At 40.8% G+C, this 25,281-nt stretch overlaps 1 protein-coding gene across 1 annotated transcript in view; it reads right to left on the reverse strand.

The window, feature by feature from the left end:
- Positions 1 to 25,281, reverse strand: part of scfd2 (sec1 family domain containing 2) — a 129,040-nt gene that overhangs the window by 10,551 nt on the left and 93,208 nt on the right. Inside the window, exons 6-7 of the mRNA XM_088005170.1 lie at positions 14,784 to 14,929; positions 8,418 to 8,552 (exon numbers count right to left, since the gene is read on the reverse strand). Coding sequence (XP_087861296.1) covers positions 8,418 to 8,552; positions 14,784 to 14,929 — 281 coding nt within the window. The remainder of the gene's footprint in view (positions 1 to 8,417; positions 8,553 to 14,783; positions 14,930 to 25,281) is intronic.

Here is a 25,281-nt window from a genome sequence, read left to right on the forward strand (position 1 = left end):
TGGTTGAGGCTGGATTCAAGAGTATTTGTGGTAAGGTAATTTAAGGTAGAGAGGGAACTTGGAGGGGGGAAGGGTGGGTTGAATATATGTGGAGATGGCTAGGGTAGGTTATGAGTATTTCTGGTAAGGTTAAAGGTCGAATGGTTAAGGTTATGTCAAGGGTGTTTTTGGTAAGATTAAGGTCAAATATTGTTTCTAAAATAACAAGGGGAGGAAAAATGGAAGGGGGGATTTTCGGATCTGTAAGAAATAATTTAGTTTTAAGCTCATCTTTCGTTAAGGCCCTTTGGTGTTTTTGTTTCCAATCTTTTAATCCATATTCTCTCTTGTAGCCATCTTTCCCTTTTTGACCATTTGGGGTTGTGAACTAAGGGTCTGCCTCTCATGGATTCAACTCCATGTTGTATGAAATGTTGGATTATTATTGTTTCTGTTTTCCTCCTACATCTGACGTTTGACTTGTGGTTAGAAAAGCGCAGGTGAAATTAGGGCTGTTGTAAACGAATATTTTAGTAATCGAGTAATCTATCGATTATTCTTACGATTAATCGAGTAATCGGATAAAAAAAAATTCTAAAATGAAATATTGGTAAATTTGGCATAATACCGGTGTTACTATCAGATATCAATATCAGTCCAATTTTTCATATTTGAGCATCCCTGACAGTTGCTTTTTTGTAGTTTAGAAAACTAACCTGTAACAATAATAGCTCACTTTCTAAGTTAACCAGAAGAAAAGTTATAGAAAAATCTGAAATTATATTGAATTTAATAACAAAGAGGCAGGCTCACAAATATGCTTATAAAAAATGTCTACAATCCAGCTTTTAGTTTATGTATTCATCTTCAGTGAGTTTAATAGATTAATTAAACTCACCTTGCCACCTAACCTGTCACGCTTTGGGTTTGAAAATACGGGAAATGCCGCCTGGAGTGGGAGGAGAGGGCGAATGAACGAAGTAAGTTGGGGTGGAGGGGAGAAAATAGACCAGCGGACTGACGAACCGTTAGACCGGGGGACGAACACGGGGGAAGCAATATGGGATATTTACGACACCTTCACTGGTCACACTCAGAAACTCATCTACCAGCCATGTACGATGCGCTCCGCCACCCGTTTCTTCAGACCGGGATATGAAATTTATTGTGCGGTTCGTCGGTAAAGCTACATTTACACGGTAAGCATCAGCTACTCAGCCGCCCGCCCTGTTCAGGCTATCCGCTCACCTCAGCGCTCTTCCCGCCGTTCGCTTTCAACCAGCAGCCCCGGAGGAGAAATGCTGCCGTACTCCAGGCATTCCCACAGTCATTTTAAGGATGCTTATTGGTTCCCCAAAAACGATAAAAAGTCGGGCATTATCATCAATCAATAAAATCCCCACAGGCCAATCTTGAAGATTGGACTTTATGCCGCTGAGACTTAGCTTTTGTCAACAACAAAGAGGCGGAAGTGAGAGCTCCGCGCAACGCAAATGAAGTCCCGGCCGGAACACGGTGCGCTAACTAATAAAACATAAATTAACGAAGCTTCGAGGCAGGTAAATTTTCCTCGAGGAATTTTAGTAATCGAGGTACTCGAATCATTCGAGGAATCGTTTCAGCCCTAGGTGAAATGAATTGACCGTTTCTCCTACATACTGTTTTTGGCACTTGTGACACCCGATTAGGTAGACCACATTTTTTTGAAAAGGGGAAATTCCGGATTGGAGAGTCCAACATTTATTATTGCTGTTGCTTCTAATGTAAGGGTATTTCGGTTTCCCTTTGTAGGAAAAGTTCTTGTTGGTGAATTTAGAGTGGACCAGAAGGTTTTGTAAATTGGGATTCTTCTGGGGTGCTGCGATGACTCTCCAGTTTTGACTCAGTGGTAGGTTTTGTTGTAATTGTTTGAAGTGTTCCTTTAAAATTCTGTGATTTTTCGTGGTAAAATCTGAGAAGGGGCCTGTCAATGCAGTAATGTGTGGTTTTGTTCCCAGATTCCTATTTTGGTTTGTGTTTTCCTCATGGAGGGTTTCTCTTTTTACTTTATAGAGAAGGGTCCTAGAGTACTCTCTTTTCTTGAGGGCCTGGAAGAGGATCTTTGTAGCCTCCTCTCTGTCCTCATCATTCGAGCAGATCCTTTTGAATCTGATCAGTTGGGATTTTAGGATGCCCTGAAATGTGTGCCTCGGATGGAAACTGCTCCGGTGTAAAAGTTGATGCGAATCTGTGGGTTTGAAAAATATTTTGCTGTCCAATTTTCCCGTTTGTCTGAATTTTTTGCCTTTGAAAGTTATCACATCCAGAAAGATAATTTGTTGTAGGTTGGTTATGGTTTTAAGTAGGGCTGTTGTAAACGAATATTTTAGTAATCGAGTATTCTATCGATTATTCTTACGATTAATCGAGTAATCGGATAAAAAAAAAATATAAAATGAAATATTGGTAAATCTGGCATAATACCGGTGTTACTATCAGATATCAATATCAGTCCAATTTTTCATATTTGAGCATCCCTAACAGTTGCTTTATTGTAGTTTAGAAAACTAACCTGTAACAATAATAGCTCACTTTCTAAGTTAACCAGAAGAAAAGTTATAGAAAAATCTGAAATTATATTGAATTTAATAACAAAGAGGCAGGCTCACAAATATGCTTATAAAAAATGTCTACAATCCAGCTTTTAGTTTATGTATTCATCTTCAGTGAGTTTAATAGATTAATTAAACTCACCTTGCCACCTAACCTGTCACGCTTTGGGTTTGAAAATACGGGAAATGCCGCCTGGAGTGGGAGGAGAGGGCGAATGAACGAACGTAAGATGGGGTGGAGGGGAGGAAATAGACCAGCGGACTGACGAACCGTTAGACCGGGGGACGAACACGGGGGGAAGCAATACGGGATATTTACGACACCTTCACTGGTCACACTCAGAAACTCATCTACCAGCCATGTACGATGCGCTCCGCCACCCGTTTCTTCAGACCGGGATATGAAATTTATTGTGCGGTTCGTCGGTAAAGCTACATTTACACGGTAAGCATCAGCTACTCAGCCGCCCGCCCTGTTCAGTCTATCCGCTCACCTCAGCGCTCTTCCCGCCGTTCGCTTTCAACCAGCAGCCCCGGAGGAGAAATGCTGCCGTACTCCAGGCATTCCCCCAGTCATTTTAAGGATGCTTATTGGTTCCCCAAAAACGATAAAAAGTCGGGCATTATCATCAATCAATAAAATCCCCACGGGCCAATCTTGAAGATTGGACTTTATGCCGCTGAGACTTAGCTTTTGTCAACAACTCAGAGGCGGAAGTGAGAGCTCCGCGCAACGCAAATGAAGTCCCGGCCGGAACACAGTGCGCTAACTAATAAAACATAAATTAACGAAGCTTCGAGGCAGGTAAATTTTCCTCGAGGAATTTTAGTAATCGAGGTACTCGAATCATTCGAGGAATCGTTTCAGCCCTAGTTTTAAGTTTGATAGAGGTGTGATGATTATTCAAGATTTCTGTGAAATGTTCAAAATCCTCCTGGCTGTGTTCCCACAGGCCCCAAATGTCATCCAAATACCTATAGTAGGCTTTTGGGAGTTTCGGACATTTTTGAAAGACCTCCCTTTCCCATTTCGCCATATAAATGTGAGAACCGTTTTCCCATTGCCGTGCCCTTAATTTGTAGAAACCAGTGGTCGTTAAACATGAAGTCGTTTCTTTCCAAATTGATTTTCAGGAGTTCCAGAAGAATTTGGCCGGGCCTTTCAGGATCTGGATTTTCTCTGAGGCATTCTTCTATAGCTTCCAGTCCTTTTTTGGTTTCTATGTTTGTGTAAAGATTTTCAACATCCATGGTGAAAAGGAGGGTTTTCTCAGAAATTGTATGTGTGGTCATTTTCTCCAGGAAGTCGATTGTGTTTATTAAATAACTAGGATGTTTCTGTGAAAGGGGGTTCAAATAAAAATCTAAGAGTTGTGCCGAGCCGTAGGATTCGCTGCTGCAGTCGGAGATGATTGGTCTGCCTTTTGGGATGTGGAAGAGTCTGGACCATTCGGCGGGATTCCTTGTGAACTTTTGGGAGGAGGTAAAAGTACCTCGGTCTAGGTGGGTCTGTGCCCGTTAGGAATAAGAGTTGTTTTTGATTAATGTATTTTTGTTCCTTCAATTTTTTGAGGAGGTCGTGTATTAAAGTTTTGGTTTCTAGGTAGATTGGTTTCTTCAGAGGTTTGTAGTATTCTTCGTCCCCCAGTTGTCTGTTGGCTTCCCATAGGTAATTAGATTTGTCCATAATCACAGTTGTGGAGCCCTTGTCGGCTGGTTTTATCACAATAGAGTTATTATTCTGCAGTTCCTCTAATGCTTCCAGTTCCTGTTGTGAAAGATTGTTTTTTTTCGGGTTCGACTGGGATTTTTTTAGTAGCAATTTTGTCCTGCTCAATTAGCTCCAAAATGAGGGGGTGGGTTTTATGAATCGGTGGTTCCCATTGAGATGGGGGTAGAAAAGGAGGGGGCTGGTCATTATTCTTGTTATTTTGGAAGAAATCTGCTAATTTAAGTCAGCGGTGATAATTTTGGATCTGGAATTTGAGTCTCTCCCTTATGTTAGGGATCCTAGTCGCTGTGGGAATGAAAGTAAGGCCCTTTGATAATAGTTGGATGTGATTTTTTCTTAGGTGAAGAATGGTTGAAAGGTTGAGGATTCCCTCTTCCAGATTAAGTTGGTTGGTTGGAGTTTCGAGGTTAGTTTGCCCGTATGAAACCTGCTGTTGGCAAGAGACATACGGGCCTACCAGTTTAAAGTCTCACACCAGTGTTCCAGGATGAGTTTTGCTGTTGGGCTTGTCCAATGAATTTTGTCTTCCGATGTATGGAAATGTACTTGTGGGATGGGTGTAAGAATTTGGTGGTTTAATTCTTGGGAGATCTCTGTGATAACTGTGTTAATCTTTTGGAGGTTTTGTTTTTGTATGAAATTAAGTTTTTCAGAGTAGTTTAATAAGAGGGTGTAAATGTCTGCAAATGGGAAGGTGTCCCGTGCTGCATTTAAGAGGGTGTTGAGGAGAGTGTGCATTTTTTGTGGGTTCATTTGTCCTCTGTTATTTATACCAAATGAGAGTATGATTTTCCTGGTTTTGCTGCAGGTTTTTGTTCTCCTCAGGATGTCATAGGCATCTCTGAAGTTGGCCCCTGGATAACAATCCATTTGGATGTTGGGATTGGTCGGTGGGGGCATTCTGTTAATGTTTGAATCTCCCATAATTATTATGGGTCGGTTTGTGATGAGGTGCCAATTTTCCTTTTTATTCCCTTGATTGTTGTGTATGGTTTTCAAGGGTTTAGGGCAGTGGTCCCCAAACTTTTTCCTGTGAGGGCCACATAACTTTTCCCTTCTCTGGTGGGGGGCCGGAAATTGTTGAGGAGGGGAGGGGGGGTCGTTTCTACCCAGAAAGCACATGGGCAAAACCCATGAGTGAAACGGTCACTGGGACTGACTAGTATATATTCCACTGAGGGATGTAACTTTAACATATTAATTTCTCATATATTAACATAAAGGCTCGTTTTCAAGTAGAAGCTGCTACTTACAGGCATCGCTTCATGGAATGCGGCGTTCATAACAGACACGTGTTCATCTGCTCTACCGCTAGCAGACAGCCGTACTGATTAAATAACATAAGTCAAGCAGTTCCCTAAAAGTCCAACAGATGGCAGCAATGCGCCCCACAATTTACAGAACACACTTCCTGCTAAAGAGCCCCCTGGTGGTTGAAGAAAAATCCACATATAAACCGGAAAATATAATAAATGAAAAAAAAAATCTGAATGCTCTCTGGTATTGTTCAGGGAGCCGGACCAAATGTGGAGACGGGCTGGATCCGGCCCGCGGGCCGTAGTTTGGGGACCCCTGGTTTAGGGGTTATCAATACTGGTTTCAATGGGGTCTTTAAAACTTCCGAGAGGGTAATGGGTTTGAGGGGTGTTGGGTCATTTTGTGGGTTTAGAGTGGGTTCCATGTTATTCCCAATATAAGGTTCTATTCTTGTTTCATTGTTCAGGTTTTGCATGTATGAGTTGTATTTGGGATCATACCCTTTATCTCCTTTTGTGCTTTTTTGGTGGCCTCATTTAGAATAAATTGTAATTTCTTCCGGGGTATTTTTTCCAGGTCCGTTAAGATTTTATCCATTTCTTGTTCCGTTTGTTTCTGGTTGGTTTGGTTTCTTTGTTGTTCTAACAGGAACACTTTAAAAGTTATTTCAATCCATTCCGTTAAAGTTTTTGGTTTATTTAACATTTTTAATCCTTTTTTTGTATAAAAAAATGAATGATAAATAATTAAAATTAATTGTAAATATATGTAAATATGTAAATATATTTTTATTTTTTTATTTTCGTATTAATTAGTGTTAATGTTGAATAAGTTCAGTGTTATGAAGTGGGAGTTTTTTGTGTGTGTCGCGCTAATATCTAATTAGTGGGGGGTTAAGATTTGCTATTTTAAAACAAAACAAAACCGTGTTCGCAGCGGGCGCTTTGGGTAAAAATAGGGATTTTTACGACGGTGTTTTATTGCGTAAAGAGGGCGCGCGCGCCTCGAGTTCAGGTTTATGGCTCTGGTTGCTCTGAGTTGCCACTTTTCACGCCAAGTTTTCTAACAAGTGTGAAACTAGGCCACGGCTCTGCTCACTTGTGTAATTGTTAAGCCGAGGTTCTTTATTTTCTTTTATCCTCAACTATAATTACGATGTAGAAGAAGGCAGCCTTCGCCAGCGTTTCCATCTGTAGTCGGTTTCTTTTCTCCCGCAGAGAAAAGAGTTATCACATAATCACAATTAAAAAAAAAAGAGGGATTAGAGTATTGAACGGTTATGACATTGACTTACTGGGTGAGTTTCTCACCCACGAAGCTTTTTTCACGTTACACATACAAACTGTACTGTATTCAATTGGGATTTAAATGTGGCAGACCAGAGTGAAGTGGAAGGTTTTTAAAAGTTTTACATGCAGGGATCTGAAAAATGATCAAACATGCCTTGTTTTTTTTTTAAGTTGTGACGTTAAAAACATGAAAAAGGTCAAGAGGGGTTGATACTTTCGTAAGTCACTGAATGTGGAGCAAACCCCCCGACGCCCCATTTGTAAATGGACCACAGACATTGACATGATCCCCAGTCTATTTCAGGAGCTCAACGGGGGGCCAAACGAGCCTTTAGACGTGAACGTTCAGTAACGATTCGGGGCTCTTTCTCAGCTGGGAGGCCCTTCAGCTGCAGCGTTTTGAAAAGGAGCAGCTGGGGACTCCATGTGGAGACACGTGGCTGTTGGTCCAATAAAGTGTGATCTCGGTGAAAAGGCCGGCCTGCACGGTGCTTTTCTTCTGAGTTAATATGGAACGTGTCACGTTTTTAATAATACGACCCCTGACGAGGGATTAGTCCTGGACTTTGTTTTGTACAATGCATTCATGAACTCAGCTCAGGTCATGTTCCTACAGTAAAGGAAGGAAGACACTTCTTGGACAGTGGGAAGTACTTATCAAGGTGTGTTTTGACAAGAGGTTTCTGAAAGTTATTTTTTTCTCCCAGAACCTTTTTGAGAGCAAAAACTCGCCTGTTTTTTTGTTTGTTTTTTTGTTTTGTTTTGTTTTTTATACTGTGGCTCTAAAGGCCGCGCCGATTATGCAGAGCAAAATAAACGATCCGATTCAGGCGTGAGTGTCGCTCTGATCTGGGGATGCAGATTTCCACCCACTGGAATAGCAAAGCTTAAATTGTTGTGTTTGCAAACGAAACTCCAAAGCTTTTGTTGCAAAATTTAAGATTAATAGAAAATATTAACTGCAGGCGGGGGATAAACTGAGTGATGACAGAAACAATTTGCTGACAATATCACCACCTCTTTTTTTTTATTATTTTGACAAAAGATGATATAAGAAAAAAACCAAAACCTAACTTTGGTCATTATATAGTTAAGATTTTGTGGAGAATTTATCCGTTCTCCATGCTGAGTTCTTGATGTATGAGGCTGAAGAAAAGTCAGTGAGTTAAATTCATGAATTCCATTTATTAATACCAAAATACAGCTGGTCAGTTTCTCCTGCTACCTTTAGGAGTCAGCAGGACAAAATGGCAACAAGCAACACTTGGTAACTTCCTGTGTTAGCTTCTCTCTAAGCTACGCCCTACAGAGGGCATTCCCTGGTGTGTCATATCCTCTAACCTCAGCTTTGATGGCGTTTCTTAACATGTCATTTCCTTTGGCTTTAGCTTTGCAAATAGCAAAAAGAGATAGAAGGAAAACACAGAATTATTTATTCTTATCAATTTCTACCCACTTATTTGTTATTTCTGTGGTGGAAAAAACAGGGGATGGGAAAAAAACAACGACCCTATAGTTCCTGAAAAGGTTTGTACATCACAAACAGACCTTCAGATCGCAGCGTCTAACCTTCATGAACATGCTGAATCCGGTCTTCAGCAGGTCCGTCAGCCCTCCTGACATGTGTTCGATGTCGGGGCATTCGGGTCGGTCGGGGTGGAAAACTTCCTCCAGGATCTGTCGCAGGAACGGGCGGTACGAGGCCTGGAGGGAATGCAAACACACGGGAAGGACGGTTACGGACCAAAACAACACTTCAAGCGGCGAGAGCCGTGATTAACTCTCTTTGTATACGATTAATACGAAGCCCGCTTTCCTCTGTGCTCATCATCCGCTTCGTAGTGTTGTGTAAAATATCTCCCCACAGAGTTATAAACAGCTCATCTCGGCCAAACAGCCTGTTGACTTATGAGTCACGTCAGGAAGAGGAGCTCAAACACCTCTGCAGCCAAGACAGAAAAAGCCATTAGATGTGGCTAAAAGCAGAAATTACGAGTGGGCGACGAAGCGGATAAATCAATTTAGGAATCAACACTTGGAAGCAAAATATGAAACGAGAGGCTGTTTTAAAGCCGGAGATGTGAGGATATTTCTGGATTTATGAAAATTTAGCGCATATTTCGTCACAATAGAGAACCACAATACCTAGTACTGACATGAATAACAACTTCCTGCTTTTCAAAGCAGGTAAGTAACATTTAGACACCGACAATAACAGCCTCTGGAGACAGACTAATACCACGTATGGGGTTAGGAACTGTTCTCTGGATCCTCAGTGAGTGACTTTATTTCTTTTAAACACAACGCAGAGCGTTTTCTTGACAAAATAGATCCTTTTAAAAGGGACGGTCTTCTCCCTTTCTGTGGCCAGCTGCACAGAAACAGATGGAGTGAGCGCTCCGTCCTTTACCCAAAGATCAGACATTTTGCCTGATGATTATGAAGCATCTGTAATCTTAGCTTCACATTTCATGGCACCGCTACAACAGACTGAGTCAGCAGCCAGGACAGGGAGCGGACCACTGCTGGTGTTTGTGAGGAGAAGGTTCCATGAGGGGGGAAAGGTTAACATCTTCAGCACCGAATCACGGCCAAAAATTGTGTTACTAAATAAATCATCATCCTCTTCAAACATTCCCCCTGCATGTTTACCCACGATAAACAGGTGACTTATTTTCCTTAGTGTCTGAGCAACATGAGTGACGGGTTATATAACAGTATTTTAACTTCCCACCAGCACATCAGCAGCATTAGCTTGTAATGACTTTTTAGGGTAATACGGCAGATTCCTCTCAGAGACACAAGAACAAAATGGCTGTTCTGTTCTTGTCGCTTGTTTACGACACATTCTGGGCAGAGTGTCAGGCGAATACTATGTGATTAGTTAGAAATTAATGTGCCTCTTTTGGTTACCATGGCGTCTTCCCAGGAGATTTACACTCCAGTTCTTGTGAAGTATAAAATGAAGAAGTTAGTTCTTGTGTTTGAAAAATAAAAATAAAAACCATTTCTGTTTTTGTGAAATACTGTATATGTTATTCTTAAACTGTGTCTTTAGCATAATCCTTTGAGAGTTACATCACTGTTGTGCATATCAAGCCTTGATAATGTTTGCAAAACTGTGATTTTCAGCTGCTTCTATTCACTGCTGCTAGATTGTATGAATTCTGGACAAACAGCTTTGAGAAAACTGGTCAAAACCAGATCAGAGATTATGTTTTTCACTAAACCTAGCAGTCACAGTTTTAAACACTTGAACTCTACAGTACAATCACTGCTTCTGTCTTTGGTGGTCACTGTGTTACGAAATAACATTTATAATCATTGTTCCATATGAGAGGAAGGTCAAGAATCAACACTTATGAGCAAAAATTGAAACAGCACAAACTTTATTTTCATTATTGTTAGAGACACTAAGGTCGTTCTAGCATCGTACGCAAGCAGACAAAACTTACAGGAAGTTTTTGCAAACATATCGGCACCATTATCTGAAACGCCGAGTTTTAGAGATTCCCATAAAGCAGCTTTTACATATTTTTTTCAGTCACCTTGGTTCAAAAACCTTCTCTACGTATTTCTTCGTTCATTCAGCCCGACACAGTTTAAATACATACGTGCTCTCAGTAGAGCTGAAAAGCAGAACCTCAGCTAACCTCCCATTAAATGCCATCTCATGCTCTTAATGGGTTACCTCCAAATGGTAAAAAAAAAAAAAAACATTCAGCACTAATAAGGACTCACTTCTTTTTTTTCCCACCCAGCTACTCAGGACAAAATGTACCATTTATAGCCCTTAAAGCTGACGGATCAAGAATTCAAAGCGGGCTTTTTTTTTTTTTTACGAGAGTGAAGTTTGCTGTCTCAGAGAACAATAAAGAGCCAGATAAGACCTGGCAGAGCTCGAAATAGCAGACATCTTTATATAAACATGCTGGCCTGGAACACTGGACACATTCTTACTCTGGATGAGGCTGAGGCTCGGTGACACGTCAGGGGCTTTGTGCCAAAAGCCGAATTAAATCTTGACCGACCTTTTTCAATCGCACCTCATTAAAAAAAAAGGATGTGAGCACATTCACCAAACTGTTGATTCAAGCACGCCTACAGATATAAAGTCGTATAAATCTTAATATACGCAGATGGCTCCCCCCCCCCCACACACACACTTTTTTCTTATTCCAACAAACCCCCAAATTAGGATTTGGGAAATTCTGCGATCTCAGTTGCCTAAACTAACATATGCCTCCACCGATAGGTCAGAGTCCAGAAGCCGATTTTGGAGTAAACAAAGTAATGACTCATTGCATGCGCATACGCAACGCCAGCCATAAACAGGTCGAGCCTTCGGCCGCGCACCTTTCCTTTTTCATCGGATATTCACAAAGCTAAAAGCAGTCCAATTAAACCGTCGCCTGAAACACCCACAGGACCAACAACATCATCAGAATTACTCACAGCTTAGTGACGCGGCCTAAATATCCCTCTGAAAACAAACATGCATGTTAAAACGCGCAGAAGAAAAAAAAAAATGAGTATCAAGTTCTCCCACCGGCTGTGGGGCGGCGGGGAGCGGGGTGGGGGGTTAGCGGTGTCTCGGTGGAGAAACAAAAATAATGGTTCATAACAACCAAGTCTGACACTGATACAAACAGTGAGAAATATCTGAATGGAATGTCTTTGGTAGGAATCCAGTACAAGACATAATCAGTCCTGTTCTGATTTGTTCTTGAAAAATGTGCCAAGATTTTCTTTGTTTTTTTTGGTATCATTTTTCAGATTGGACACGCGGTTTGGAGTGGATGAGTTAGCTTTGCTGTGCACGCCGCTCGGTAGCTTAATAAGCATCAGTTTGTTTGACTCTCTTCTTACAAACTCGTCAACAAAGCAGCGAGTAGCAACAAATTTTAGTTTGCGCTTTGACCTCGAAATTCCTACTTCAAAAAAACGACATGGCTGATCAAATCAAGGTTTGGTTCTCTTATGCAACTCTTGTGTCTTTTCTTGCTAAACCTAACCGCGGCTCTTACACCAGCAGGAGAATTAGGCGCCCCGTCTCTCTCTGGAGAGCTCGCTTTATTGGTTCAGACTCATTCTGTCTCAGCTCTGACCACTTGGAGCTAATTTAGCTTCTCCTTTTCTTGGAACGCAGTCCAGATCCTGCTCTCTGCCGGCATGACTCGAATTATGACTCCAACAATCGGCGGCATAATTAGTGCCAACAGATGAGCTGCCATGTCCTCATTAATGTTGTGTGTTTACTTTGAAATCTTTCTGATGAAGCAGCTTCCATATTTATTTATATAACACTAATCGCCACATAAATAAATACGCACACGCCAGTCTTACTCCTTTCTAACATCGAATCAGCCAATCACGTGGCAGCAGCTCGGTGCGTTTAAAGAATCTAAATGTAGTGAAGAGAACTCGCCGAAGCTCAAGCTACGAATCAGAAGGGGGACGAGAGAGGATTTTAGAGAGTCTGATGGAAGAGCAGTCCAGTTCAGTTTTTCATTCAAATGAGTAAAACGTTTTCGATATGTTGGGAAACCCAACAAATTGAGCTGAGTCACTGCGTAGTTTTGGTAACTAATCTTATTTCTTGCTATAATTGGAGCTAGTGAGCAGATATTAAAAAGGAGGGGTCCCAGGATTTGAACCTTGGGGTGCCCCAAATGTGACTGATGAGAACCTATTGACAAAAAGAAATCCCTCATCTTTAGGTAAGATTCAAACCAACGGAGGACCAAGCACTGAGCTACTCCACAGGTGAATCTTGAGCACAAAGAAGATTTAATTTTAACAATACCGAATTGGACAAAAGGATTGGATAATAAGTATTTGAAAAATGTTTTGGGTGTTTATTTATTTATTTATTTTTATATTTCGGCTAAACTTTATGCATCAAAAACAAAATAATAAAGACATGAAAAGCTTCATCATTACTGAAAATGTCAACATATCATACCATTTCAGCACCAGGAAGACTTATTGTTGCATTTTTATTTTAAATATAAAAGCAGCGAGATCATATTTTCTGTTGTAATTGTACATTTTCATATAAATACGAATCTCACACCCGGCATGTCTCTACATGAGTGAATCAGACCTAAAGCCAAAGTTAAACAATAAATAGTTTTGCTGAACATCTGATGAGGTTGAAATTTAGAGTTCCTCAAAAATAAAATGATTTCTGTAAGTTTTTAGGAACAATACTAGCATAACGTGAACAAGTGACATCCCATGTCTTTTGAGATGGGATTTATTCAGACAAACATAGAAAGTAATGACACTGGAGAGTCCTTTACTGCCTTTCTGCTGACAGCCTCATTTAACTGTACTAAAATAATAATAATAAAAAAAACACACATTTTGGTGACCTAGAACAACTTGACTTTTTCTCTTCTCACAAAAACCTTTTATCAGCACTTCCAGGAAAATGGGACCTTTGCACATAAAAGAGAGCGGAAGATTGACAGTCATCTGGATCAAAGAGGAGCCCAGCTGGGAGAGGCTGATGGATCTCTGATGCTTCTCCAGAACAGGCAGTAGCTGGTAGATATCACGCTGTTCTCCTTTCACATCAAGTCATTTCCATAATTCCTCTGAAATACGGATGAACAGATCTCTCCTGGCAGAAGGATGGCTGCACATTTGCGTCAGTAAGATGCTGATATGTAATGTGAAATAATTATCTTGCTTTTCATTGTCGTTCAAATGTAGCGAGACTGTCACCGAGTAGCGCAATTAAGTAATTCAACTTCTTGATAATTAGAAACACAGTCATATTCTCTTTCATGGTAAAAGGGGATAGCATAGGCCAAAGTTAAAATACACAATTTCTATCTTTTCAGTTATGTTGTCAGAAAAGATACAGTTAAAATTTAAAATGGTCTTCCTCTATGCGTCTCTTACACATAAAATCCTGTCCATTTTTTATAAATATTTAATATTTTTTGACATCTGGACATTTGTAGGCACTTTTCTTCTATTGAGTTGCCCTCTATACTTTGATAGACTCATGTCAATAATTGAAAGTTGTCCTTTTGACCAAATTAATACAGCTTTCTCATATATATATATATATATATATATATATATATATATATATATATATATATATATATATATATATATATAAACCTATCCTAGTAAAAACTGAAATATTTACCTTTACCTTCACATGTTAAAAGTTACAGGTGCAACATGTCTTTAGGCATGAAACCAGTAGAATTAACAATTCATTATGCAAAAAAAATCTAAAGTTTTTTGTTTTTTTTTTGCATAATGAATACTATAAAAGGGTTATGAAAAAAATGAAAAACATTGGGATTTTTGGGATCCTGGACAAGCCCCCAAAAGTTTAATTTACTAAGTTTTTGATGTGATGACTTAAGACGGGCAACAAATTAAACTCCTAAGTAGTTTAAAACCCTTCTGGCTGCTGCAAACCAACTATCTTGTGACCAGGCCAGCCAATCGGATCCTGCACACCTTGTGGCTTTTGATAACTTTATGAAGATAAAATTTAGTGTTGCTGTGACAAATATGTAAAGTAGAGCTTCACAATGTAACAAATAATTGTTGCAGAATTAATGTTTGTAATTTTGCAGTCACAAAGAACTGTTTGGGTGCAGCGCTTGGTAGAATAATGTATTTTAAAATGCATGCATACAACGTCAAGAGCCCAGTTATAATTAAGCTCACAAAAAGTGTTGGGGAGTTTGTGGTCAAGAAAAAGAAAGAATTAAAAATTGTAGATCAACTGTTATTAATGTTGTCATTGCAAAATTCTGCGTTAGTATCCCAGTTACATGTATTACTTCAACCATGTCAAAAAATAAAATGCAAGTCGTAGTAACAATAATAATAATAATAATATCAATGGAAATATATAAATAATAAAAATGCCTCCTAAACTAGGACAATGAAAGTGACCTGGTGGACTCCGTCACTTGCAGTGTAGACGGAGCGCAGCTGCTTCAGGTGGTCTCTCATGTGGCTCAAACCTCGGAGGGTCTCAAACATCTTCCCCACTGCAGAATGGGCTCTTTCTGTGGTCAGTTCCTCTGCGGCTGCACAACCTAAAGCACAAAACAAGATATCAGGCTTTATTCTAAACTTATTCAGAGTTTTAGATGAAAAAACAATAGCCTGCATCAAAAGTTAATGTGAGTCAGACTCACTTCATACTGCTTAAAAGTGGCCAGAGGGAGAAAAAAAATATTTTTTTGACAAAACATCAGGATTTGGAGAAACAAGAGGCCACATTATGCAACACTATGCCTTTTGTGGGCCATTTCCTCAGCTGGGTGTGCACTGAAACCAATTACCAAGGTAAATACACGGACGTTTGAGGACAAGGGCTCCTTTATTTCCGCTGCCATATAATTGAATGGTAATGTTCCCATTTTTCTAAAGAAGTGGACAGATAAGAGAAGATTGTGAAATTAGCCAGAAAAAGACAGTGGCGATGTTAAGAGAGAAGATGGGGTAATAGAAAGGGAGGCACAAGAAAAAAACAGACGGCGAGACAGACAGGGAACATGAGGACAGAAAGATGCAAAGCCAGGGAGAGAAGGACGTCCTCCTCCAACACATGGGTGTCCAAAAAAAAAAAAAAAAAAAAAAAATGGAGGAAGGAAATGTGTCCTGCTCTTCTGTTTTAATCACTAAACAAGCCAGGCTACCTTCACATCATGAAAGGTAAAGGTAAAGACTCCATGGACTAAAATAATACCAGTCAATATCTAGATTGCATTCTAAGAATTGCAGCATCTCACTGGGCCTTTCTGTCTAAAATAAATGCTGCTTTGCTATAACTGTATTATAAAACATGCAGCCACAAACATGTTGTGAGAACACCAGACCTGCACAAAACCCCCAGGAACAGCCATGACTCCATGCAGGGCTGGGTGAGTGTGTGTGTGTGTGTGTGTGTGGACGCATGGATGACTGACAATTTCTCTGCAGAGAACGTTGTTGTTTTTAGAAGTGCTGCAGATTATTCTACATGTTCTGACTGATCGTTATGGACCGGACCATTAAAGAGCAAAACTGTAAAACTACAAGCTTTTATGTTGTGTTGCAAGCATATGGCAAGTTTTCCTCTTAAAAAGAAAATAATTCACCCATATTTTTTATGATTTCACACGATAAGAAATGATCTAGAAACAGATTTTCCACACCATTTTATTTTTCCATACTTACATATGGCTCCTTTGCTGCGGCTCTTGTAAAACAAATGCAAGTTTTTAATTGTAAGGACAGTAAGAAAGGGTGGATTTAGCAGTTCTTTGCATGTTTTCATGCATTATCTGCATAAAATATCGCAACACAAAGGCACCAATTCTGCAGTTCAAACTGTGTGCTTAAGATTGTAAAGTGGGCAAATTGTCCCTTTTCATTTCTCATATATATAGAAGGGATCACTCAGGTTGCCTTATTCTACAAATAGAAAAGTTCTTCTTCTTATTATTATTCCCTTATTAAAAGATACATGATTGATTTTGCTCAAAAATTTGGCAAAATAATTTAATTAAGGGTTCATTTCCCTACGTTTTGCAATAAAACACTTCATTTTGCACACACTTGTAAAAATATAACTTGTTTGTAGTCTGAGAGAGCAACATGGTGAAAGTGGCTCTTTGAATTAAAAAGACTGCTGCGCCCTGGGACACGGAATAAAGTCTGGAAACACAAATATTTTCCGTACTGTGTTTTCTTTTTCCATACTTGGAAGTTACTTGTATGAAATGACATACTTTTCCAGACTGTGTTGGAAAACCCTGCATTAAAGCGACTCCAGCGCGCTGCCAACTGAATGGCTCAGCAGGTGGTGTCACTCTGAGCCTTTCTTCAGAAAGTTGGACCTACTCGCCTTCACTTGATCGTGACAGCGCAGGCAACAAACGCCAAATGATAAACTGCAAACAGAATAGCCGGGAATGAAACCAGGCCCTTTCTGCCAAGTCTACTCACGCAAAGTTGGTATGCAGAGCTTTGGCTTCAGCCTCAGTGTGATAAGGCTTTGCTTTTCAGGGGGGGATAAAAACAGCTGCATGTGGTTTTCAAAAAAAAAAAAAAGAGAGAGAGAGAGAAACTCAGAAGCATCCGCGTGGATCAAAACAGTGAAGCTGGACACCAAACCACTGAGCTGAAACGATAAGGGCCGATATAAAGAGAAAAGCTGCAGGTTTATGTCAAAACTCTGGATTCATCCACCATCCCACAGCTTTGATATCAACATCAGACACTTTGCTCATGGGGGGGGGAAGAGAAATGACGTACAAAAGCTAGAACTCAAATCTCAAACTTGCACAGCCCAGCCGAACGGAGCGTAAAAAAGTATTATCACTAAATGTAAAAAAAAAAACTGAAACTACAATGAATTTCTTTGTGACACTGCAACTTAGAGTAGCATATATTTGTGGAGTAGAAGGAAAATAATATATAGTTTTCTCATTTAAAAAAATTCTGAAAACAGTGGGGCGAATTTGCATTCAGTACCTCGTATTATGAAACCCCAAAATAAAATCCAGTGTAACTGACAGAAGGTAGGAGAATGTTTTGACAGGGAAACTATTAGTTATGCCAACAGTTCCCTAAGTCTAGCCTTTAGCGAAGAGAAACTGTTGAAAGAAAGACACAACAAGACTCGTTTGCCTTCAGCCATGTAGGGTGAGACTGCAAACATGAGGGAAATGTTCCTCTGCTCAGACGAGATCAAAACGTTGGCCTGCACTCAAAATGTTGTGTGTGGTACTGAACTCACACCGTGCTTTCCTTCAGCGGGGACAGAGGAGCTGCTGAGACTCAATGGGAGGTAACAACGGGGCATTCCCTGGACGAAGACCCTTAAAAGACTTTAAACTCTGGGGGCGGTTCACCAAACAATATGATAATAGTTTGGATCAAAGCGTCTTCAAGTTCTTTATTCAGCAGATTTTTATTTGAAGAGAGTTCACAATTATGCAATTTGTTTTTGGTATGTCATGAAAAAAAAATGAAAAAAAGCACCTTTAGTTTTGTACGTGACAAAACCTTAAAAGTGGTAGATACAGTTGATGATATGGCTGAAAAACGCACCACGATATAAACGTTCCCCGTCAGTTGTTATCGATTACATTTTTTGTTTTAAATATCTGAAATACTACGAGTTATGAGGCGCCTGTTGGCGAAACCTGAAACTGTTGAGGAAAGCTAAAGCCTTTCCTCTGCCTACATCCCCCAGAATGCTGTGCAGTTCTGGTATCAGACGTATTAACTTTTGGTATCATTCGTGTGTTTACTGATTTATTGCCCAGCCCCAAATAAGAGATTTAAAGTTCTTTTGCAAATTACTGTGTACTATAAAACATTGAATACATTTGATAATCTCAGCGACGTTGTATTCCAGCCTGCTTTAACCTCTTAATTGAGCTAGATATTACTTCTGCAATCATATATGGATGTGAAGAAGCAAAGCTAGACTCAGATGCTGTACATAAGTAGTATGTGAGGTCTGAAATGAGAACATGCAAAGGAAATATCCTGCCATCATCACTGGATTACTATAAACTGTGACGCACTGCAATGAGAAGTGCTGGAGGTTAAAGGCAGTCATGCTAAATTAACTCTCACAAACCTGAAAACTGCAGAAATCCTTGGTTAATTTGGGTTATTACGACACATGGTGAGTACCTCACTGTCAATGGCGTTTGGTAACACGGACTGAGTAGCTTTGCTTTGTCAGGTCTTAGAGTTTAAGTTATTCCTCCTGCTTTCATAGTAAATATTACATTAAGCACCGCGAGGATTTTGTTTTAAGATTCTGTCTTCGGGAATCTGAAGTGTCTGGCTTGCTGTAATGTCTTGGCCCAGATGGGATGTAAAACTTTTGGGAAGCACAACAGAGCCTATAAAGTGATGATTCACTCGGATGCGGGTCTTATCTTACCGCAGGAGTCAGAGGCGCAAGCATCCAAAAAAGAAAACCCAACAAAGAAAACAAACTAAAACTGAAAATAGTTAACATACGTTTAAAATGAAGAATGTTTTCTGAGCTAGGTTTACTAAACTGGGTTGCTCACGGCATTTTAATGGGCTGCAGTGGGTGTTCCTGAGATTTAAAGGCCCAGCAAAGGGAGCAGGGCAGGTCTTGTCTGAGTGCAGATGTGTGTCTGCAGTGGCGAGCCGGATGACTTGCTGCCAAGGCATGCAGTGCAGGTTCCCGGCTGGGTGTGGGTCTGCGCCGGGGCCGGTGGTTGCAGGCCTCCTCCTCCCTGCACCCCCTCCGTCCCGACAGAGTCTGCGGTTTTGGATGTTGATCGTGGCGTTGCGTTGGGCTGTGGATGGGGGAGGGGAGCGGCACCAGGTGCTGATCTGCGAACATCTAACTTGGCCGTGAAGCCGAACCACCTGCGTCCAAAGCTGCGTCACGTGGCGCTGCCACACCGCTTCGCTTACCGGCACCGCTCCGCAATCTGATGTCTCCCCACTCGTGTGAGCACAGTTCCGGTTCCTTCTATTTGGGTAAATAATAAGCGCTAGCTGAAAGGCCCGCCCGACTTGTTTTCTGGTATAATTCCTCCTCTTAACGTGATTAGAGCCTTTGTGAGTCTGGTGCTCGCGATGGGAAATGTGAAAGTCACTTGAACGGCCCTTCACAGGCCTGAGTGCAGCTTCTATTTTCATCTACCCATTCTCTTCCAGAAACAACACGGCGCCACGTGTTTGCACACTGACTCGGTTCGCTGTGCTGCTAAGAGACCAAAAGATTACAGAGAAGAACATTTAGCTCGGACTTGACACAAAGCCCCGACATAAGAGTGCAGGGAGCCGCGTCTGAATGAGGGTTCTCCTAATTGGCTCTAACAGAGCCGGGGGTGAGCAGTGGTAACTAAGCAAGGTGTGAGTGTAACCTGTGATGCTCCGAAGGTGGAAGCAACCAACCAGAGGAGCCGGGAGGAATGTGTGACTAATAAACACAAATGGAGAGGGGGCTGAAAATAAACGAAGGAGCTGTGGAGGACCTGCTGCTGCAACTTAAAAGATTTGAGCAGTCAGTCTAAGAAACTGATCAACCAGGTGGGTCAGCTATGATGTCACCAGAATGACTAATGTCGATTGTTCATGAGAAATGCTGCCAAACAGCAGCCAGGTACAGTAATGCAGACGGATTATTACTCTGATTACAAAAGAGAGGCTAACCAGTTTTTTTCTATCCAACGTAATTCAGGTCAGTGGACCAACAAGCTCGTCTCCTCGGATCAAACAAAATACAGCATAACATAAGAAGATATAAGAACAACACTAAAGACATCTTTTTTCCAAGCCTGCCTGAAGTGAGTCATAGTCAGTTATTACATTTGGAGCAGAGGTGACGTCACACTGTGTGTGTGAGTCAAAACGCTTCTTTACTGGATTTTCAAAACTCAAAATACTTAAGAAATTAAGTATTAAGTATCTATTAATAATGCAGACGCCTACCTAAACGCAGAAATTGTAAAATGTCTGAGTTAACGTTCAGCCGAAACAATATGACAGACGGCGGTGGAAACCTATAAAACAGAGCAACGTAGTCTTCATTTTATCGACTGGTGCTATACCGAACAAACCAAACCACGTTTGTTTTCATTTCGAAGCTGGACAGGACCGATTTCTTGTCCAGTGTCTGATACAAATATTTGTTTTTATTGATTTCCTTTGAAAGAAAAAATAGAAGCAGCACAAGGTGGAGTCAGATTACGTGTGATCAAAATAAGATTTTGACACGTATGTGGTAGTAGCTGTTTTGCTACTTGAGCATTCATTCATTGCTATAATTGCTTAAAAGAGGAACCAAACAAACTATTCGCAATCATATTGCAGACCATAAAAATAAACCTGCCAATCAAATAAGTTCATCTGGCAGCTCACTGCACCTCTCAGCCTTCCAGCTTGTTACAAGTTTGACGTCTTATATGGAAAGTAATGCCTCCGTTGGTTCCGACATTAATTTGTTTCCACATTTCCATTTCCATGGTGGCCAAAGGTTATAGGACTGATCTGACAAGCAAGCAAACCCCGTGGCAAAGAGCACACAAACAGCTAAAATGGGAGGATTGCTCAAAACAAACCACAGCTGACATATTTGGTAAATCTCAGGAATACAATTCCCCACATGAGGCAGATTTGGTCTCGTTTTGTCGTTCACCGGGTGTTTTTTGTTTTCAGCAGAGCCTCGCTGAAACAATGAGGAATAGAATGTACGGAGGGGAGCGGCGGGTAGAAAAAAGAACAAAGATCCGAGCATGTCTGTCTATTATCACTGCCACACTGTTCTGCTCACAGGAAATAAGGTCTCTGCTGCAGAAGAACACACAGGGAACATTGGATTAGGAAAAAAAACACAGTCGGTTACCTCAACAACCCTCCAAACACCGTGACGGCAACCCCCCTCCGCCCCCATGACCCAACAATCGAAAACAATCACTCCGCTCTCAGAGCAGGAATGCAGGGAATGAGACTACTTATAAATATCCGAGCATATTTTGAAACCTGATCAGAGACGCTATTCTGGTCTGGGAAAGGTATGATACTGTGTGATGGTTTGGAGACACGCAAAGACAGACAGAGAGAGAGAGAAACGCGGATGAATCTGTGAAATCCTGAGGAATGCTGGGGAGGAAAAGCTCTCTGCTGCTGTTTCTGAGGATGAAAGAGAGGAGACGGATGTGGTGGGTTAGAGCGAAGTGATTATCGGGCCCCCTTTCCTATATACGATGCTGCCTGTCATGATGTGATTCATATGGCGGCTGCTTCCACACAGTTGGTTCCTCACATGGAGAACGCACATAGAAAGCATCACAAAACATTTGATTCTGTCTTAGAGGTTACTGCATGAGACGCAAAGATGTTAATTGATGTCGACTAAGTTTTACTTTGAGAGATTAAAGGGTTCCTCAAACATGCATAACATGGTTTACATTTATATGATGTAAATCTGAAAAAAGTCGATTTTACATAACACTGCCCCTTTAAAAACAAAGTCAAATGTTGCTTCTGCTTCTTTCTGAGCTTTATTTTTTCTAAGTAACAGCAAAAATAATCAGCATAGACAAAAAAAAAAAAAAAGACTGGCTGCTCTCTCACCAGATTCCTTTTTGCTGTTGCTGTTGATCCGTCTGTCTGACAAATGTAAGACATGTAGGAAAAAAGACTAGGAGAATAACAGTGAAATAAAAGCCCCCTGATATAGATGTGTCATTATGAAATAGAATAAATAGCCAAAAAGCTCTAAGGTTATTAAGTTTACTTAACAAAAATGGCCTTCTTAAATCAGACAATTATGCCTCCAAAAAATTGAGACCACATGAAATATGAAATGTCATCACTATGACCCCAGGATTTTTTTTTTCCCCGTCAAGAGAAAACCAAAAACTTTCCTTCTGATTGGTCCCCAACATAAAAACAAATAAACGAGTGCACATAAATGTGAAGATGCTTTAAGAACCAATTTACAATTTATGTATTTAGATTATAGAAAATGACCAAATAAAGACCTGAATTACTAAATTTAAATTTGAAAAAGTAATGTGTAGTGATCCAAAATGTGAAACCTGAACTGATTGTGATCTTTTGTTTAGAATAACAAAGAAAAATCAGCTTTCATTTAAATACATTCTCATTGTGTTTGTTCTTTCTTTTTTTTTGACAGAGAAAGAACAAAACTTAACGGTCCATACGTTTAGTGGTACAGATATTCACTGACAAGAACAATCAGAAAAAGACAGCTGGCTGCACGATTGCTTTAATTCCAGCGTTGAGGCTTAATGTTCGCCGCAGTGGCCCGCTTAAGAGAAAACACAAGACCCGTTAATCTGGGGCTGCTTCACAGACTCCACAGGAAGTGAAGAACAATGAGGCTCAAAGTGTTTATCGCCCCCCCAGCAGCCCACCACAAACACCTCAGGGCGTCAAGGAGCCACAGCATCTCTCTCTGATCAGACAGCTTGCTGAGTCCAGCAAAGGATGTGCGGGTGCGAATGGGTCGAAATGCAAAGCGACAGGAGCCTCCTCATGTACACACAGCAGGTTCAGTATGCCAGCATGGCAAACGTCAAGACGGCTGACTCGGCGGCCGGCGGACCTGCATGGCGGTCGGGTGGGTGGGTGGTCGGTGTTCTGCGAGATCTGGTAGAACAGAGTTATGGTTAAAGAAGGCCACGTACTTCACAGCCGTGGTGGGGAGAGGGGGAAACAAGGCAAAGGGATGCGCATGTTTATCAGCCTCTGCGTTTTCATATAAGTAGGATGGACGTGCAAATGTGAACCAAGCAGCGGCTCGGCAGGGAGGCTGTCAGGGGGAAACACCTTTCTGCTGCCAGAGGGGAGTAATTTCTTCTGTTTGATGGTGCAGTAAATGACTGACAAAGAATGCTGGGATGTGGGCCTAATTTTAGAAAGTGTGTCAAAAAGTGTTACGTTGCCACTTCATCTATATGCCATAAATTAAAAGGTGTTATCTGATAATTTTCTCATCCGTCTAAATGACTTTTCAACACCCACACACACGCACGCACACCCACACACGTGCCAGAACAGAACACACGTGATACAAGGTGAAAAACCAGCTGTTTGCAGCTGCATTCAATTAGTAGCAGGTGAAAAATTGATCAATATACTTGATATGTACTTGCTTTATAATTCCGACGATGGCGTTGGACAAAATGTAACGTTTATTGCTCGTTTCATAATTATTGTGATGTTTTTATGGTGTAAAGCATTTTTCCAACTGCCCTGTTGCAGAAATGTGCAACAAATAAACTCGACATTCTCCGGTAAACCTGCTTTATCACCAGTGATATATTTGAATGGGATTTTCTGTGATGAACCAGCACAACGTAATGTAAAATAGGAAGTGAATAACATGCATGCGTTCCTGAATGTGCTGCAAACAAAACTCTAAAAACTGTGTATAGTCTTTGATGATGTTCTGCGAAAGGCTCAGAGAAGATCAGTGAGCAAACGACATCATGAAGACCAAGAACAGCTTTTTTTAATTAAATGATCAAAATATTTTTGTCTCTAGAGACGCAAAGCTGGTGGTCAAAAACACCTTTAGCTATAATTGGAGAGAAAGCTGCTTCTACAAACTAGTTACTCATATGAAATGCTTGCAACACGTTTAACTTTGTGTTGGTCTGTCACACACAAAGCCAATTAAATACACTGAACTGTGTGGCTGTAAGGTGGCAAAATGTTAAAAAGTAGAAGACGATATACTTCAGAGTCGACATCAAAGGTGCTTATCACAACTTTTTAAAATATGCAACACCTTTATAACACATCGACTGAACCATTTCGCACATATTGAGTTCTACTTTTGATCAGAACAAACAAAGTCATTTGCTCTTTTATATTGTTGCTTAAGATTTGTGTTTTGACTCGCCGCACCGAACCATTAAGCCAATTATCGGAGCCGCCAAGTTCGACTTTGATCCTCTGTGACTGCAGAGAGGCCGTTCCCAACGAGTGTGTTTTTCTGGAAACAGGAGAACGTTCCACAGTCGCAGTGTGGCTGTGCGCATGGCGGTTAGGTAGATCAATCAGGCCAAAGGCGAAACGAAAGCCACCGATTCCAGACGCGGAGAAAATTGCATCTTTGCACGCAACATAATACGAGTCCCTTCCTTCGTGCTGGTTGACGAGTCTGACGGAAAAGAAGTGTGTGAGAAATAGGGCTAACATCATGGTGGAGGGGAAAAGAGGCCTCCTTTTCTCCACATTGGCTCTATGCTGCGGCGGTCCGCCTCAGAGCTCATAACGTGCAACATGTCGGCTCTTCTGTCTTGTGAATTATCCAGTCGTTACGCAACGACATCCGAGCGGCGCTAAAGTACACGAGTGCTGCAAAGTATCTTTGGATATTGACGGGATACGTGCAGAAAAAAAAACAAACCCTGAACAGGCTCGTGTTCCAGTGTGTTCCTTGGTAAGGCGCTATGTCGATGGAAAAAATGTTGATTACAGCTGCTGAATATTGCATGGCTTATGTAATAGCCGCACGGACCATCAAGTATGCATTGATCTTTGTCAAAGCTGAATTGTTATTAGGCACTGAGACGCCGCCAAAAACAGTGTGTGTGTCAGAAGCAAGTTGTGTGCTTTACAAGACATGTTACAGTCGCAAAAAAAAAGTCTTAATTTATCCATTTTGCAATGTTCAGCCAGCATTAAATTATACTACAGAGGCAGGACTTGCATTTCTAAGATTACTTTGGACTTTTTTTTTGTCCAAAAATGAATTGTCATTCTTTTATAGAAATAAGTTTTCACTTTGAAGTTTTTTTTTTGTTTGTCAAAAAAGCCAAATTTTGTTGATCACGATTGATTTGTAAAAGCAACAAAAGGGAGGGGGTGGGGGGGAAGCATCTAGACGGTGAATACTTTTTATAAGCTGTGTACAAAGCAG

The sequence above is a fragment of the Poecilia mexicana genome, unplaced genomic scaffold (genome assembly GCF_051168715.1).
Source record: "Poecilia mexicana isolate PSO_F unplaced genomic scaffold, ASM5116871v1 scaffold_4, whole genome shotgun sequence".
Classification (NCBI taxonomy): Eukaryota; Metazoa; Chordata; class Actinopteri; order Cyprinodontiformes; family Poeciliidae; genus Poecilia; species Poecilia mexicana.